Raw genomic sequence first — 16,148 nt, forward strand, 5'->3', positions numbered from 1 at the left:
TGTACATCTCGTTTGTCCCTTTGGACAAGCTAGCATTATTGTATCAGTGGTTATACGCTTCCGCATAAGCACTGGGTCAGAACTCATACATACATGACATCAAATATACACGGTTGCTTACTGTAAAACATAGCATCCACCATTTGGCGTGGGAAGTTAGAAGTATATCGTTCTTGATTTACGTAAATATTACGTTAAAACTGAGAAGTGAAATATATAAAAATAATAATAGTAAGAAAATGCCACTAAGTAACAATTCAAATTCCATTAAACAATATTCATTACAACAACAAAAAGGTTTGAGGGTGTAGAGTAACAATTTTGTTATCATATTTAACGACGTGATAATGTACATATCATTTGTCCCATCACTGGTTGTACGCTTCCACATAAGCACTGGGTCAGAACCCATACATACATTCACAGGTTGATAAAACAGTAATAAAATTGCAAAGCAACCGGTTTTGGCCGTCCGAAGTGGCCGTGCGGTTAAAGGCGCTGCAGTCTGGAACCGCAAGACCGCTACGGTCGCAGGTTCGAATCCTGCCTCGGGCATGGATGTTTGTGATTTCCTTAGGTTGGTTAGGTTTAACTAGTTCTAAGTTCTAGGGGACTAATGACCTCAGCAGTTGAGTCCCATAGTGCTCAGAGCCATTTGAACCAACCGGTTTTGAATACTAATAAAAATAATTTGATTTTACATAACTTACAGTAGTTGTACTTCTAACTTCCCACGCCACATGGTGGGTATTATGTCTTTTAGAAACCTGTGTTATAACTCATTTCACGTTATTCATATATTATTCTTTTTCATTGTCTTTTTCCCTTTTACCTGTCCTGCACTCTGACGACTTATTATCGATCTGTTTTATGTCTTGTAAGTTTGTTTTTTTTAAAAACAATACGCCAATGTATTTTAGATATTTCCTTCCCCCTTCGTCTGCTATGTGTTTTCGTACATTTTAAATTTGAATTACTTCATGATTCACAAATGCACAAGAGTTATTTTGTGTTAATATCTCGCAAAACCGGCAATATTAAGTCTTCACGTGGCACATGTCACATACAGGGCTTTCCAAGCCCTGTCACACCGAGGTCTGCTGAACAGGTGCATGTAAACAGCGGCCTCAGTTTATGTGATCGCTCTAAGCTTGTTGATACCAGTGCCTACCAACTGTTATGTTCATACGCAGGTGTAGTTGTGATTTTCTGTTTTATACTCTCTGATCGTTATGTGAAAACTTTTAACTTCTAGCACTGAGGATGGTCACTAAGTGACCGAAAATCGATTTTGCGGATAATAAAACAAAAAAATAAGACCAGTGCTGTTTCTCCTTCCAAAGTAATATTCTCTGCTAAGCGATCGGTGACTGTATTGGCAAATAATAGTTGTCTTTTGTAGGGAGCACATTGTGCTCATGGGGGAGCGATGTAGATGCTTCTAAAAAATAAACTGGTAGCCAAGATCGCAGGAATTCTTTTTATTCCATGATTACCGGTTTCGGCGAAACTAAAGTCGCCATCATCGGATCTTAGGACACATACGGGTTGCAACATCAAGACAAACAACGGTGATATTAATAGTTGCCTATAACACGCAGACCTTATAAAATTGTCGTATTGGAATAAAAAGAATTCCTGCGATCTTGGCTAGTAGATTATTGTTTAATAGTTGTCATGCCTAACAGTTGTATACGTAACGTCAATGCAGGGAGCCCTCGGTTACTCGGTTATACTTACTGTCTCGTGTACTCGCTCTCCTTTCGCTGGTATAGTCCACCTGAACCCCACAACAGATTCAAGCGACGATTCTACAATCAAATGAGCAGCGGGGGAGACAGAGAGCGCGGAGATGACGTCATAAGAGCCACTGGGTAGTTAAGGGCAAGTACACAGAGCTCGTCTATCTGTAGTGGGGAGCAGTCACAGTGGTCAACAGGTAGAAAGGAAGATGAAGAGTACGTACACGTACCGGTCGGTGGTGCGCCGGCAGATGGTAGGCGGGGTGCGACTGCGCGTGGGCGGCGGCCGGAGGCTGGCCCGGCGCCGGGGGCGGCTGCTGCGGGGGCGGCTGCTGCGGGGGCGGCGCCGCCGCCGGCTGCGAGGGGTGCCCCGGCGGCTGCATGGAAGACAGCGCCCCCAGCGGCGTGTAAGACTTCACAGGCGCGGGCGCGGCCTCCGCCGCCTGCGTGCAACACGTGTTAGCGCCAGCTGACGCCCAGTTCCAGCACTGCTAGACTCAGCATACAAACACTCAGCCCGCAACAAACCGCCGGGTGCAGTCTGTTTGTGTACATTTCCCTGCCACTCACAGTCACCTGTCATTTGCTTGTAGGCAATGGGGCAACTCTACGTGATTACACAGACATGAGGGACTGTCTACTGAACATCCGTCTCAACGCGACCATAAAATGTTTCCATTAAAAAGTAATTACCACACGCGTTAAGATATTTATCTCACTGGAAGACGAGACAGTCAGTTCCTGTTTGGCAGAACGCTGTCGGCTTCTGACGGTTCCACAACCGCACCCACCCTTGCACTTCCTCGTCCGAGTGAAAAGGACGTCCACGCGTGTCTTTCATTAGGTAGACAATAATGTGAAAATCACACGGTGAAAGGTCCGGGCTGTATAGAGGATGATAATTTCCCAATGGGTGCGGGCGTGACTATTCCGTGTTACAGCTTTTGTAGGCGTTTTCACTTCATGGAACATCGAACTTTCTGCAGTGTCTTCACAGTGGTGTGCACTGATTGCAGCTCCACGTTCGAGGAACTCTAAGAGCAGAAATGCCCTGCAATCGGACAATGAGGTCACCGTGACCTTGCACGGTGCCACCATTTCGAGCAAACGGCAAAGCAGACAGTGGAAACATCCCAAATCCCCCCTGCCAAGGAAATTCAAAGCTGTGCACACAGGTTCCGGTGACGTCATAACGCCCGCCCCAACACTGCCAAGGTTACGTACGCTTCAGTGATTTGGGTGGGAAACACTGCAACATCTTTTTGTACAGCCCGGATCGTTTTTCATCGTGTGATTTTCTCACGTTTGCCGACCCGACGTCGTTTTCTGTCGTACGAGGAAATGCAAGAATGGGGGCGGTTGTGGATCCTACCGCTTTCCATAAAACAGGAATCCATCGTCTCCTCTCCCAATGGGATAAATTTATTAAAGCGTGTGGTGATTACTTTTGAATGGAACAATTCCAAGGTCCCTTTGTGGCGGGTGTCCAGTTTCCACTTGACTGCCCTTTATACACACACATATATTCATACATACACTATGTGATCAAAAATATCTGGTCACCTGGCTGAAAGTGACTTACAAGTTCGTGGCGCCCTCCATCAGTAATGCTGGAGTCGAATACGGTGTCGTCCCACCCTTAGCAGCCAATTCTTTATTGAGTGCTGCACTAAGGGGAGGTATTGAGGTAGGTAGGTGACGCCCGGCACAAAGTAGGCGTTCCAAAACATCCCACACGTGTTCTACAGGATTCAGATCAGGACTCTGTGCAGCCCAGGCCATTACAGGGACGTTATTGTCTTGTAAACACTCCGCCACAGACCGCGCATTATGAAAAGGTGCTCGATCGTGTTGAAAGATGCAATCCCCATACCCGAATTGCTCTTCAACAGTAGGAAGCAAGAAGGTGCTTAAAACATCAGTGTAGTCCTGTGCTGTGATAGTGCCACGCAGAACAACGTAACACCACCGCCTCCGAATTTTACTGTTGGCACTATGCACGCTGACAGATGACGTTCACCGGGCGTCTGCCATACCCACAGTACCGTCATTTGTCACTCCGTACACCGTTTTTCCACTGTTCAATCGTCCAATGTTTACGCTCCTTACACATAGCAAGGCGTCGTTCGGCATTTACCGGAGTCATGTGTGGCTTATGAGCAGCCGCTCGACCATGAAATCCAAGTTGTCTCACCTCCCGCCAAACTGTCTTAGTACTTGCAGTGGATCCTGATGAAGCCTGGAATTCCTGTGTGATTGTCTGGATAGATGTCTACCTATTACACATTACGACACTCTTCAACTTTCGGCGGTCTCTGTCAGTCAACAGACGACGTCGGTCTGTACGCTTTTGTGCTGTACGTGTCCCTTCACATTTCCACTTCACTATCACGTCGGAAACGGTGGACCTAGGGATGTTTAGGAGTGTGGAAATCTCGCGTACAGACGTATGTCCAATAACAACTGAATTCGCTGATACGGCGTACCTGGGAGTAGGTGGCAGCACAATGCACCTAATATGGAAAACGTATGTTTTTGGGGGTGTCCGGATACTTTTGATCGCATAGTGTACAAACATACGCAGACACCTATAGAATACAGAACAGAGACATCCATTCTTTCATACACTCAAAGGAGGAGTTGCCTAAATTGCACCACTTTTGATATTTTATTTATTATAGTCTAAACAGTACCTTATAAAATTAATTAAATAATCCAAGCGTGAGCTAGAGGATGTTGTTCTTGGTATCTGATTTAAAGAACGGAAACTGTAAGAAAAATACACACATTTTAAACATGTGCAAGTGGTAAAAAATAGGAATGCGGTTCCCTAATTTGTACTGCTGGTGCATAAACTGTACCACTCTCATAAACTACGTTCCTGAGGTTGAAGATACGTGGTCGCTTAACTTAAGATTTTAGTTCTTGTACTAGTTTTTGCAGGCACTGCAATGTAACATTTTGTCTGTTTGCAAACCCCTGTACACTTTGCATGAATCTACATTTTGCGTATCATACGTCTGATAATTTTTTTCTATTCGATCTTCCCCACACAACTCGTAACTCCAGTCGCCTGTTTTACGGATGAGTTTCTGTGGCTATTTCCCTGTAGAGTCTCTAAAACTTTTCGATTTCACAGGTAGAGCTGTAATGCTGCTGTTGCAGACATCTTCCCTCTTGCTTTGATTAACCCACTTTTATCTTCTTGCGCTGCTTTGCAACTTCTTGGGTAGGTCTTGAAGTTTTACTTGGAGCTTTCTTCATTTTCCTCTGATTCGGAGAAATTTTTTAGTTGGAAATGGTTAGCCCGCTTTTCACCTGACATTGAAATTGTGAAGCAATCCGTATTGGTCTTCAGTGTAGAAAGCAAGCTTTCTGATGCTCGGCATGCCTTTAGCAGAAATCATCTCTCCAGACGTAAGTGTATGTTTGTCGTTGTTAAACACTTTACTCGGCCACAAAATTTATCTCGCCATTTCTATTTTTACTTTTTATTTTAAGCATACCTCTTAATTGCTGGCTTATATACAATTTATATGAGTGCACCTTTATTTTTCCATCTTGAATATTGTCAGGTTCATGTCGTTACTTACACATCAGGATCTCTTTAGAAAGTATGTTGTGAATAGGTCAACAACAATTAAGGAAATTTCCATTTTTTAATTTTTTAAATGTGGGCATAAATTACTCCCATCCCCCTTCCTACATCACCATTGGTAGTACAAGTTATTAAAGTGCGTTTATGATGGTAAGAATGAGAAAGATATTATAATGCTCTGGATCTTACTAACACATGATAACCTGTTTAAGAAGCAGTTGTTGACTGAGATCAACAGCAATTAGGGATTTTGCTTTCTTTTCTTTTTTTTCGGTGGGCATAAATTGCGTCCCCCTTGGTAATGCGCTGTATGGAAAATCTTATTGCTACGGGAAGGAAAGTGATCAGCAATGGAGTTCCATCCGGCAAGATACTTACTGGTCGTGGGTTTGTTTTGCACCACGACAATCATCCCAAACATGCTTCCAAGCTGTGCAGAGGGTATGTCAATAGAAATGAGAAATAAGAAGAAAATGATTTGGCCAAATCAGTCACCTGACTTAAACGCCCTTAGACTCTCTTATGGGGTGAAGTTGGTAAGGTCAGAAACGTGAGGTCGTCTAATGTTGGAGATTTACTGAATAATTTACACGCGCGCTGGACTGCGATATCTGCAAAAAACACTATAAAAATCTTATCTCCAGATTGCCTAGAGTTTGTGCAGCTCTTCTGAAAGGAACAGGTGGATACTTCGAACAGGCATAATCTAAATCATATTGTATTTTACTTAATGACAGAGAAAGTACTTATTTTGTTGCTTTATTCAGTTTGTACATTAAAATAAAGTGTATAGGTTTTATATGGTTGCGTGGTGCCTGCTCTTTCCAACATAGGCAACACGCACGAAGCCGCTCCGGCATACAGCTCGGTAAAGGTACGCAATCGAGATGCGACTTACATAGATAGCATCCCAGAGTACCCCTGGAAACTACGACACAAAGAATCACTTCTCGCCTCTTGGCAAGGTCAACGTGTAGCTTTTTTTGTCAGGCGTCTTTATTTATGGTAATATACAGCTCAACCACCAAAAAGATGTTTTCCAGCTTCACAAACACCAGATATGTGGTGTCACCGCCAGACACCCACTTGCTAGGTGGTAGCCTTTAAATCGGCCGCGGTCCGTTAGTATACGTCGGACCCGCGTGTCGCCACTGTCAGTGATTGCAGACCGAGCGCCGCCACACGGCAGGTCTAGTCTAGAGATTCCCTAGCACTCGCCCTAGTAGTACAGCCGACTTTGCTAGCGATGTTTCACTGACTACATACGCTCTCATTTCCAGAGACGACAGTTTAGCATAGCCTTCAGCCACGTCATTTGCTACGACCTAGCAAGGCGCCCTATTCAGTTACTATAATTACTGTCTTCAAGAATGTATTCTGAACAGATAATATTGTGAATCATGTACCGTCAAGAGCGACGTTCAACATTAATGGATTAAAGTTAAGTATAAAACTAATTACGTCCGCTTTCTGAATTCTAATTCCTTGTCATGTTCCAGACCTCACGTTAGTATAGTTCTTCCCTCCTCACGCCAGCCTGCGTGAGCTAAAACGCGTGCATTTCGGCCTCCACTCGTAACACTGTGCTGGCTCTTCTGCTAACACAAAAAGATCCTTTACGCCACACATAAATAGCTTCATCTTGATCTTACGACGGCCGCAAGTCCTCGTTAAACAGGCATTGTACAATAAAAATAAGACGTCTCAATGTTGTTGTTGTGGTCTTCAGTCCTGAGACTGGTTTGATGCAGCTCTCCATGCTACTCTATCCTGTGCAAGCTGCTTCATCTCCCAGTACCTACTGCAGCCTACATCCTTCTGAATCTGCTGAGTGTATTCATCTCTTGGTCCCCCTCTACGATTTTTACCCTCCACGCTGCCCTCCAATACTAAATTGGTGATCCCTCTATGTCTCAGGACATGTACTACCAACCGATCGCTTCTTCTGGTCAAGTTGTGCCACAAACTCCTCTTCTCCCCAAGTCTATTCAATATCTCCTCATTGCTTATGTGATCTACCCATCTAATCTTCAGCATTCTTCTGTAGCACCTCATTACGAAAGCTTCTATTCTCTTCTTGTCCAAACTATTTATCGTCCATGTTTCACTTCCATACATGGCTACACTGCATACAAATACTTTCAGAAACGACTTCCTGACACTTAAATCTATACTCTATGTTAACAAATTTCTCTTCTTCAGAAACGCTTTCCTTGCCATTGCCAGTCTACGTTTTATATCCACCCTACTTCGACCATCATCAGTTATTTTGCTCCCCAAATAACAAAACTCCTCAATATCCTTATTAAAAACTTGACCTGCACTAAACGTACGGAAAGTAATGACGTACGGCCGGGGAGTGGGCTGAGATAGTGCGATAAACAGTGTGTCCGGGTGGAGCAGTGGTTAACGCAAGTGCCTAGGAAGCAGGAGGTCCCGGGTTCGAGTGCAGGTCCGGCACACATTTTCACTAGTCACCGCTGATTCTGCGTAGTATACCGACGCAGCAGATGTTAGTTCCTTGCCTTCCATGCCCTTCCTTCTCCTTTCCTTTCTCCCCCCCCCCCCCTGTACCACCATCAATTTACACAATGTGTAGCTTTTATCGTGGGTGATGGAAAACTTTTGACACCTATAGTGCACTTACAGGCTGTGGGGGTACCACTCGCAGGAAACACACACAAAAACTGCATAGCCGGCTGGCTGCGGTGTTGTTTAGTGTAGTGAAAGGGGAGACGGGCTACTCACGTGGTCCGAGGCGTGCACCTGGAGCGTCGTCTCGGTGGCGACCGTCGTGGCCTCGGACTGCGTGTGGCTGGTGCTGGAGATGCGGTACTGCATGCCGGCGATGCTGCAGTAGCCCTCGTGGCGCGTGGAGCGCGTCGTGCTGTTCACGTACACGCCCGTGATGCACACGTCCGTGTCCTGGTTCAGCTGGATCATCGCCACCTGCCGGCAGCCGCCGCCCACGCCTCAGTCACCCGCTGGCCCCAGTCACGGATCGTACTAACACGGCGACCGCCGTGGGGCGTTAACGAACACAGCACAAATAGAGGAAAGGTGCCTATTATGCGATAGTTCCCTAATATGAGACACCCCAACTGTTCTCATGTCAGAGTTTGCACTCTGGTGAAGAGTTCCTTAAACACGTCTATTGCGTGCCAGACGACAACACAGCGAGTAGGACACCGTAGTTGAGCCGGACACAGTACGTAGAGGCTGATATAGAATTTCTTATGTTTGGAGTTTTTACGACATCGGTGTTAAGACAATATTTCAGCTTAAAGGTGAGCGGATATTACTGCACTCTTTTGTTGTTGTTATTTGTGACGGTATTACCTATAATTATTGACAATTAGGTTCATTTTTCAACAAACGTTGTTAACAAGTGCGTGATTCTTTGTGTAAGATGGCGAATTTCCTAATATGCGATAGTATGGGGATCCAAATATGCGACAGTGTCGCATATTACGATACCTATCGCATATTGAGGGAAATTTATTCCCACACAAAGAATTTCGATGTGTTAGATAAAGCACGTGAAAACAATGTTCATATCGTCTGTTTACCAAATCACTCAACGCATAAAATGCAGCCACTAGACATCGGATTTATGAGGCCTTTGAAAACCTACTATGCCCAAGGGATAGAAATGTGGTTGGCAAGTAACCCAGGTCGTGTTATCACCCCGTTATTAATAGCCAGGTTATTTGGGGCAGCTTACAACCGAGCAGCAGTAATGGAAGCATCGCTGAATGCCTTCAGAAAAACAGGTCTCGTCACATGCAACAGAAACATCTTTAGGGAACATGAATTTTCAATTCATCGCCATGCTGACGCTCTTCAAGAAAGAGATGCCAAAAACGGAAATGAAACTACTGATGGTGATGGTCAAGCTGTCAGCCCGGCAGACATCACACCTCTCCCACACATCGCAGAACCACCTGGAGATAGTCAAATAAGGCGAACATCGCGTTCGTGCTCTGCTGCGTTACTAACTTCAACTCCTTATGTGAAGCAATTGCAGGAATCTAAACAGAAGAAATCAGAGGCTGAACTAAGAAAGCAGCCAGAAAGTTATTTGGGGAGAAGGGTGGAAAAACCTTCAAATCGTAGACTTAAAGCAGAAGAATCGTCCAGATGACGCGAAATGTTGTCGCTGGGCTCATGAAGAGTGCGGTGTCACAGAAGACAATATTGTTTGCCCCGGATGTCGTAAATATAAACCTAAGTAGTGTGAAATGAGTGAAGGATAATAGAATTGAATGAACATGTAAAAATTGTATATTCATATGTCAGTATTCTGTAATAAAATAATTAAAGCAAAATATTATTACTGTCATTTCTACGAAATGCCTAGTTTGTAAAGATTTAATAACTACTCTGAAAGATTGTTTATTATTGCAAATACGATAATTGTATGATAAAATTAAATAATGCAATATATTATTACCATCAGAAAAAATACAATTGCACTTAGTTTTAGGTGTTTCAAATGGGATTACAAAAGTGTCTCATATTAGGCACCTTTCCCGTACTGCCGCTCACATCGCACAATGACAACTGGAGCCGACCGTGCAGGGCACATTACAAAGGTTGCGTTTCACCAGAGATGTTCAATCGTTTATATGATAGCGTCCCAGTAAAACATTGGGTAAGGGAAACAGAGCGACGACTCCAAATATGTGAGGAGACTTCTGTAAATGATCAACACGTCTCTACAGGATGAAAAGTATTTAAACCGACAAACTCTGGGAGGTTGTAGGGGGATATCAAAAGAAATATTTTCCCCAAATGTCATTTTTTCCTATGGGGATTATTTAAACCGGTAGAGGAAGATTTCTCTGGCGGCAAATTAATTAAACCAACAAACACTTTTCCATTTCTTATGACCAACAGACAACACATTAACGCAACCCAATTTCAATTACAGTAGATTTTCAAAAATGCCTCCATTGACACGTAAACAAAGGTTACACTGTCGCATGTTCTGTCTGACACGGGCAAAAACCTCAGGAGTATCCTGAATTGTTCCTGCTGCTGCTACTATTCGGGCAACCAGATCCTCTTCTGATGCGACAGGAGTTGCGTAAACAGGGTTGCGCATCTCTCCCCACACAAAAAAGTCCAGAGGGGACATATCTGGGGATCGAGCAGGCCATGGTACAGGACCACCTCTGCCAATCCACGTTTCTGGGAACCGTCGGTCCAGGAATCGACACACACGACGACTGAAATGTGCCGGCGACCCGTTATGTAGGAACCACATATGTTGTCTTGTAGGGAGAGGGACGTCTTCCAGGAATTCTGGCAATGCTCTGGGGAGAAAATTGTAATAGTACCTGCCATTTAATGGCCTAGGTAGCAGATGCGGCCCAATTAAACAGTTCACAACACCGACCCACACATTAACGAAGAACCGCACTTGATGGGCGCTAGTAACTGTAGCATGTGGGTTATCCTCACTCCAAACAAGCGAACTGTGCATGTTGAAGACTCCATCAGGCCTGAACGTTGCTTCATCGATAAACAACACAGAGGATGGAAATGTAGGATGCATTTTACACTGTTCCAGGTACCACTGCGAAAACTGTGGTCTGGGTGGATAATCAACTGGTTCCAGGTTGTGGACACGGTGTAAGTGAAATGGACGTAACAATTGCTCTAGAAGGAGTGTTCTTACATTCGTCTGATTCGTCCCCATGTTACGTGCAATTGCAGGAGTGCTGATTGAAGGATCCCGCACCACATGCTGCAAGACAGCTTCCTCAAATAGCACCGTTCTTACCGCGGGACGGCGTCCCTGTCCAGGTAATCTGCTAAATGACCCGGTCTCACGCAGACGTTGGTACACAGCAGCAAAGGTCGTATGATGAGAGATACGACGATGAGGATATTGTTGTTGATAAACCCGCTGTGCAGCTCGTCCGTTGTGGCGCGCTACGTAGTACGCACCAAGCATGTCAGTGTACTCACTCCAGGTGTATCGCTCCATTAGTAAACAGAGACAATGCACTACTACATTGGTGGACAGCAGTTGCCTACAACTGAAGAGCGTAATACGGCCTCCACTGGTTTAAATAATCCTCATAGGAAAAAATGACATTAGGGAAAAATAACCGTTTTGATGTCCCCTACAACCTCCCAGAGTTTGTCGGTTTAAATACTTTTCACTCTGTATAATTAACTGGTCACTTGTTCAAAATTTATTCATTACACGGACGCGTTTCGGACGTATCCCGTAATCCGAACGTCAAAAAGTAAAGTCTTCACTCAAAGTATGGTGTCACATGGGTCTGTCATCAACAACGCAACTCGCAGCAAGTCACCAGTTAATTCTAGTGACATATTCAACATTGGCACAAGTCGTCTCCACCGTGACTTCACGTCGCACCTTAAGTCACTCCAAATGTATCCATTACGAGAAAAGACATTCCAACAAAAACAACGAAGGAATTATCCGAATGGGACGGAAATCGGTAGGTGTGAGGTACACATGCAGACAAACAAACGACTAAAATTTTAGAAAAATTAGACGATTTATTCAAGAGGAAGTGTGTCACAAATTAAGCAGTTCAATAAAGCGTTAGCCCATCTCCGGCCCCTTGCAAGCAAGTGATTCCGCTTAATGTTGATTTACAGAGTTGCTGGATTTCCTCCTGAGGGATATCGTGTCTAATACTGTCCAGCTGGAGCGCTGGATAGTCCACGCCCGGAGCCGGATGGAGGGCCCTGTTTATAGTGCTACAAAAGTTCTCAGTTAGGAAGAGATCCGGCGAACTTTCTGGACAAGGTAGACGCCGACTTATGGTAACGACTTTGCTCTTGTTTTTAAATGAAACGATGCACTTTTTATTTTTGTTTCCTTTCAAACTCTGTTGTTTAAGGTTTTATTAATAGCGCCTTACATACACTGTAACTTGTTCACTTATTCTCTTACTGATAATTTTTGTGTGATTAGCACAACTTGTTGAAGAACTATCATCTTCATTTCATTAATTGAGATTTTCCACATTCTTTGTCCAGTAGATGCAACTTATGTATGTCACATTGTGATTCCTTTACAACGTCAAATATAACAAAATGACCGCTTGCTGAATTGCAGTTGTTCTTGATTCTGAGAGATGAGAACAATAAAGAGCAGCTGAAAAGAGATTTCTAAAAACAGTAGGAACTGCACCCGTCAAGACCGTATTAAGAATGAATACATTACAGAACAACTGAATGTCGAAAGGGTAAAAATACAATAGAGAAATGTCGAAACAGGTGGAAAGAGCAAGTGAGCATAAAGACTGACGAAACAGATGTAGTCCGAGAGGAAGACTAAGGTCTGGTTGGCCCAAATTGAGATGGGCCCAACAATAAACTTTTGGATGGAACAGACAGTTAGCCCAGTCTCTGGAAGTGAAGATGAAAAAGAGCGCGATATTGACAATATAATCTCTCCTATATCATTGGAAAGTGTCTCTGAAGAGGAATTCAACGAAATACTATGCGAGCAACACGATTAAAAAAATAACATTGCTGTACAACACTACCCCACTGCCAGGAAAAGAGACTCGACAAACTTAAGTCTAGCTGCAGCAGAAACAAGTAAAGACGTAACTCAGGTACTGTTCATGTGCTTACTATTAATAGTATGATATCAAATGCTAAAAATTCTAATCCTGAGCATTGATATATACAGGGTGTTCAAGAAGTCTCTCCGCTGTGCCGTATGATTGTTAGCCACGCGTTCCGTATCATTGTTCGCCTGCCTGGGTTTTTCAACGAAACAATTAACGCACAACTATACCGCAGTGATATTCTATACCCATTCATAGGAGAACTTGTGTTAAGTGAAATACTAAACGGTTATTTTCAACAAGATGGTGTAACCGCGCATACAGCTCGCGTTTCAATGTCACTGCTTGCTGACGTTTTTGGTGATCGCGTAATTTCACAGGGACTTTGGCCTCCACGATCGCCTGACCTACCACCACCCGACTTTTTCTTCTGGGGTGCAGCGAAAGCAGCTGTCTATAAAAACCGTCCAAAATCCATCGATGAATTGAAAACTGCAATATCCACTTTCACTGATTCTGTTACAGAAGAAATGTTACAGCTTGTGTTTGGAAACATGATTAGTCGAATTGAATTGTGTATTCAACAACAGGGGAGACACTTTCCACGTTTGATGTGCAAATTTGTAAGTAAAAATGAATATTCAATAAATTAATAACTTGTATTTCACTGAGTTTCATTTCGGTGTACTCATTCACTGCGGCATACGGCACGCGCGGCTAACGATCATACGGCACTGCGGAGAGACTTTTTGAACACCCCTTATTATAAAACGAATCCCCACTGACTTTCATGTAGACCTCCCGTTTTACAGGGGCTTTCGTGTCTCGACGAGTTGTCGTTGCTTTCTTGTAGACCTCTTGTTTTAATTTTCTCCACAGACACGAGTTCACAGGTAATAAATCTGGAGAGGGAGCACGCCGTTATGTATTTCCTAAACTGCCGATGCAAGAATGTCCAAATGTTCTGTTAAGGAAGTCAACAGGTATCTGTGTCGAATGGCCATCATGTTGGTACCACGCGCACTGCGTCATTGTCCAGAAGAAGTTTCCTCAAGACCACTCCGGTCTTGCGAATAGCAGCTACGGCAAAGAAACGACTGTACATTTCTCTACTTGAGAGTATAACTCTACCTGGCCTGACCCTTCGGAAACCCAACTCGGCATGAACAAAATGATTCGTGTGGACATCGCTTAGCAGTCTTCAGCTGCCGAGGATTCTTCCGGGTTGTATGGCCGTGGTCCATGGAATTATCGCCAGCTGATACACCGGCCGTGAAAACCTTAATTGTATGATTACCAGTCTTCGATCTGGACTGGGTTAAAACAACAGGCAAGATCGCAGTAATACTTTATTAATGACCCGTTTCGACTACACGCACAAGTCATCTTCAGACAGAAAATGAGGGCTAGCACTATCTGACTGCTGATTCAAAAAAATGAATAATCTTATTTCCAGTGGGATGCCTTTCAGGAACTGAGGTTCAAATCGTTCAAGTGGCTCTGAGCACTATGGGACTTAACATCTGAGGTCATCAGTCTCCTAGAACTACTTAAACCTAACTAACCTAAGGACATCACACACATCCATGCTCGAGACAGGATTCGAACCTGCGACCGTAGCAGCAGCGCGGTTCCGGACTGAAGCGCTTGGAACCGCTCGGTCACAGAAACCAGCGGAACTAATGTACTGTACCTCTTAGGACTGTACATACTTCTGATTATTTAGTGTCTCATAACGAAAAAGTGACCAACGATGCAGTTCTATAAGAACGTGAGTGTCACGTTGACAGGCCAACGCCATTGTTTATGCACTGCTCTCAGCTATCGTGGCTTTACAACTGAGCAGTAGTGGATACTCAGAAGACCAATTTGATCGTGGTTCGTAAACAATGCTTCACATGTAAATAAAATCTCGCACAGAAACGCCACACCACATTCCATTTTATGCAGACATCATTTGAAAATCTGTAACCGCTTTTGAAAGTTACTGGCACGAAGCTGTTGATGGAACGAAATACTGAAACGACGAAATGAATTAGAATTGTAGTGTTTCCGATTAATCGTGGAAACACCAACAGGTTCTGCTGAGCGACTCAAGGAAGTAGGAATGGTGTCGTAATTTTTGTGTTATACATTTAATATGAACTGATTTACTAAAAATGTTTTATTTCGTATTTGTTTCATGACGCACGATCGAGGTCTGCAAGGTGTTCCAGTGTTGCTCTGACGATGCGGCAACGGGTGTACCGAGCGCTACTGAAGTTCAACCGGCGTCCAGCGAGTGGCAATCGACCTGGAAGACTTGGTCGAGACTGAATTTAATTATTAAAAATTTCTTGCTAGTGAATGAAATGATGAATTGTATTCACTGATGTATGTGGTTGCGAACATTAAAAAGTTACGATACATCAGATACATGTATGTAGGTGATTGTGCGTAATAAGTGCCCAGAAGACACATTAAGATATCTCAGTTGTGACGTTGTGAGAATCACTTAACAGGACAATTGTTAAGTCTGAGAATTTCGAGTTGAAGGAAGATTGGCCAAGCAATATTAGCCAAGCAATTTTAAACGGAAGTTCTTATAGCTCAGAAGAAGTAAATAGAAATTTAAACGACAGCAAATGTTCTTACGCATTGTATAGGATCGGAAGTGTAGCAATATCTTGGTCAGTTCATACTGCGAGGATTTACATTAATCAGAGTATAGGGAACTTTAAGGAAGCTCTACGAACTGTTAATGGTTGTTTAACCAGCATCATAGTCTTGTTGTTTTTGTTGTTGTCGCCGCCTTCAGTCCGAAGACTGGTTTGATGCAGCTCTCCATGCTACTCTGTCCTGTGCAAGCCACTTTATGTCCGGATAACTGCTGCAACCTACATCGTCCTGAATATCCTTACTGTATTCTCGTCTCCTTCAACGATTTTTACCTCCACCCCTCCCACTTCCCTCCACTACTAAACTGGTGATCCGTTTATGTCTCACATTGCGTCCTGTCAACCGATCCCTTCTTCTAGGCAGTTTATGGCACAAATTTCTTACCTCCCCAAGTCTACTCAGCAACTCCTCATGAGTTACATGACCAACCCATTTAAATGTTCAAATCTGTGTGAATTGCAAAGGACCAAACTGTTTAGGTCATCGGTTCCTACACACTACTTAAACTAACTTATGCTAAGAACAACACACACACCCATACCCGTGGGAGGACTCGAACCTCCGGCGGGAGGGGCCGCGCAGTTC

The 16,148-nt window shown here is 43.8% G+C and overlaps 1 protein-coding gene across 1 annotated transcript in view; it reads right to left on the bottom strand.

Moving 5' to 3' along the window:
* The window catches only part of LOC126210005 (mucin-19-like), a 282,532-nt gene that overhangs the window by 17,054 nt on the left and 249,330 nt on the right, over positions 1-16,148 (bottom strand). The window contains exon 14 of the mRNA XM_049939112.1: positions 8,089-8,289. Within this exon, the coding sequence (XP_049795069.1) occupies positions 8,089-8,289 (201 nt within the window). The remainder of the gene's footprint in view (positions 1-8,088; positions 8,290-16,148) is intronic.

The sequence above is a fragment of the Schistocerca nitens genome, chromosome 10 (assembly GCF_023898315.1).
Source record: "Schistocerca nitens isolate TAMUIC-IGC-003100 chromosome 10, iqSchNite1.1, whole genome shotgun sequence".
Lineage (NCBI taxonomy): Eukaryota > Metazoa > Arthropoda > Insecta > Orthoptera > Acrididae > Schistocerca > Schistocerca nitens.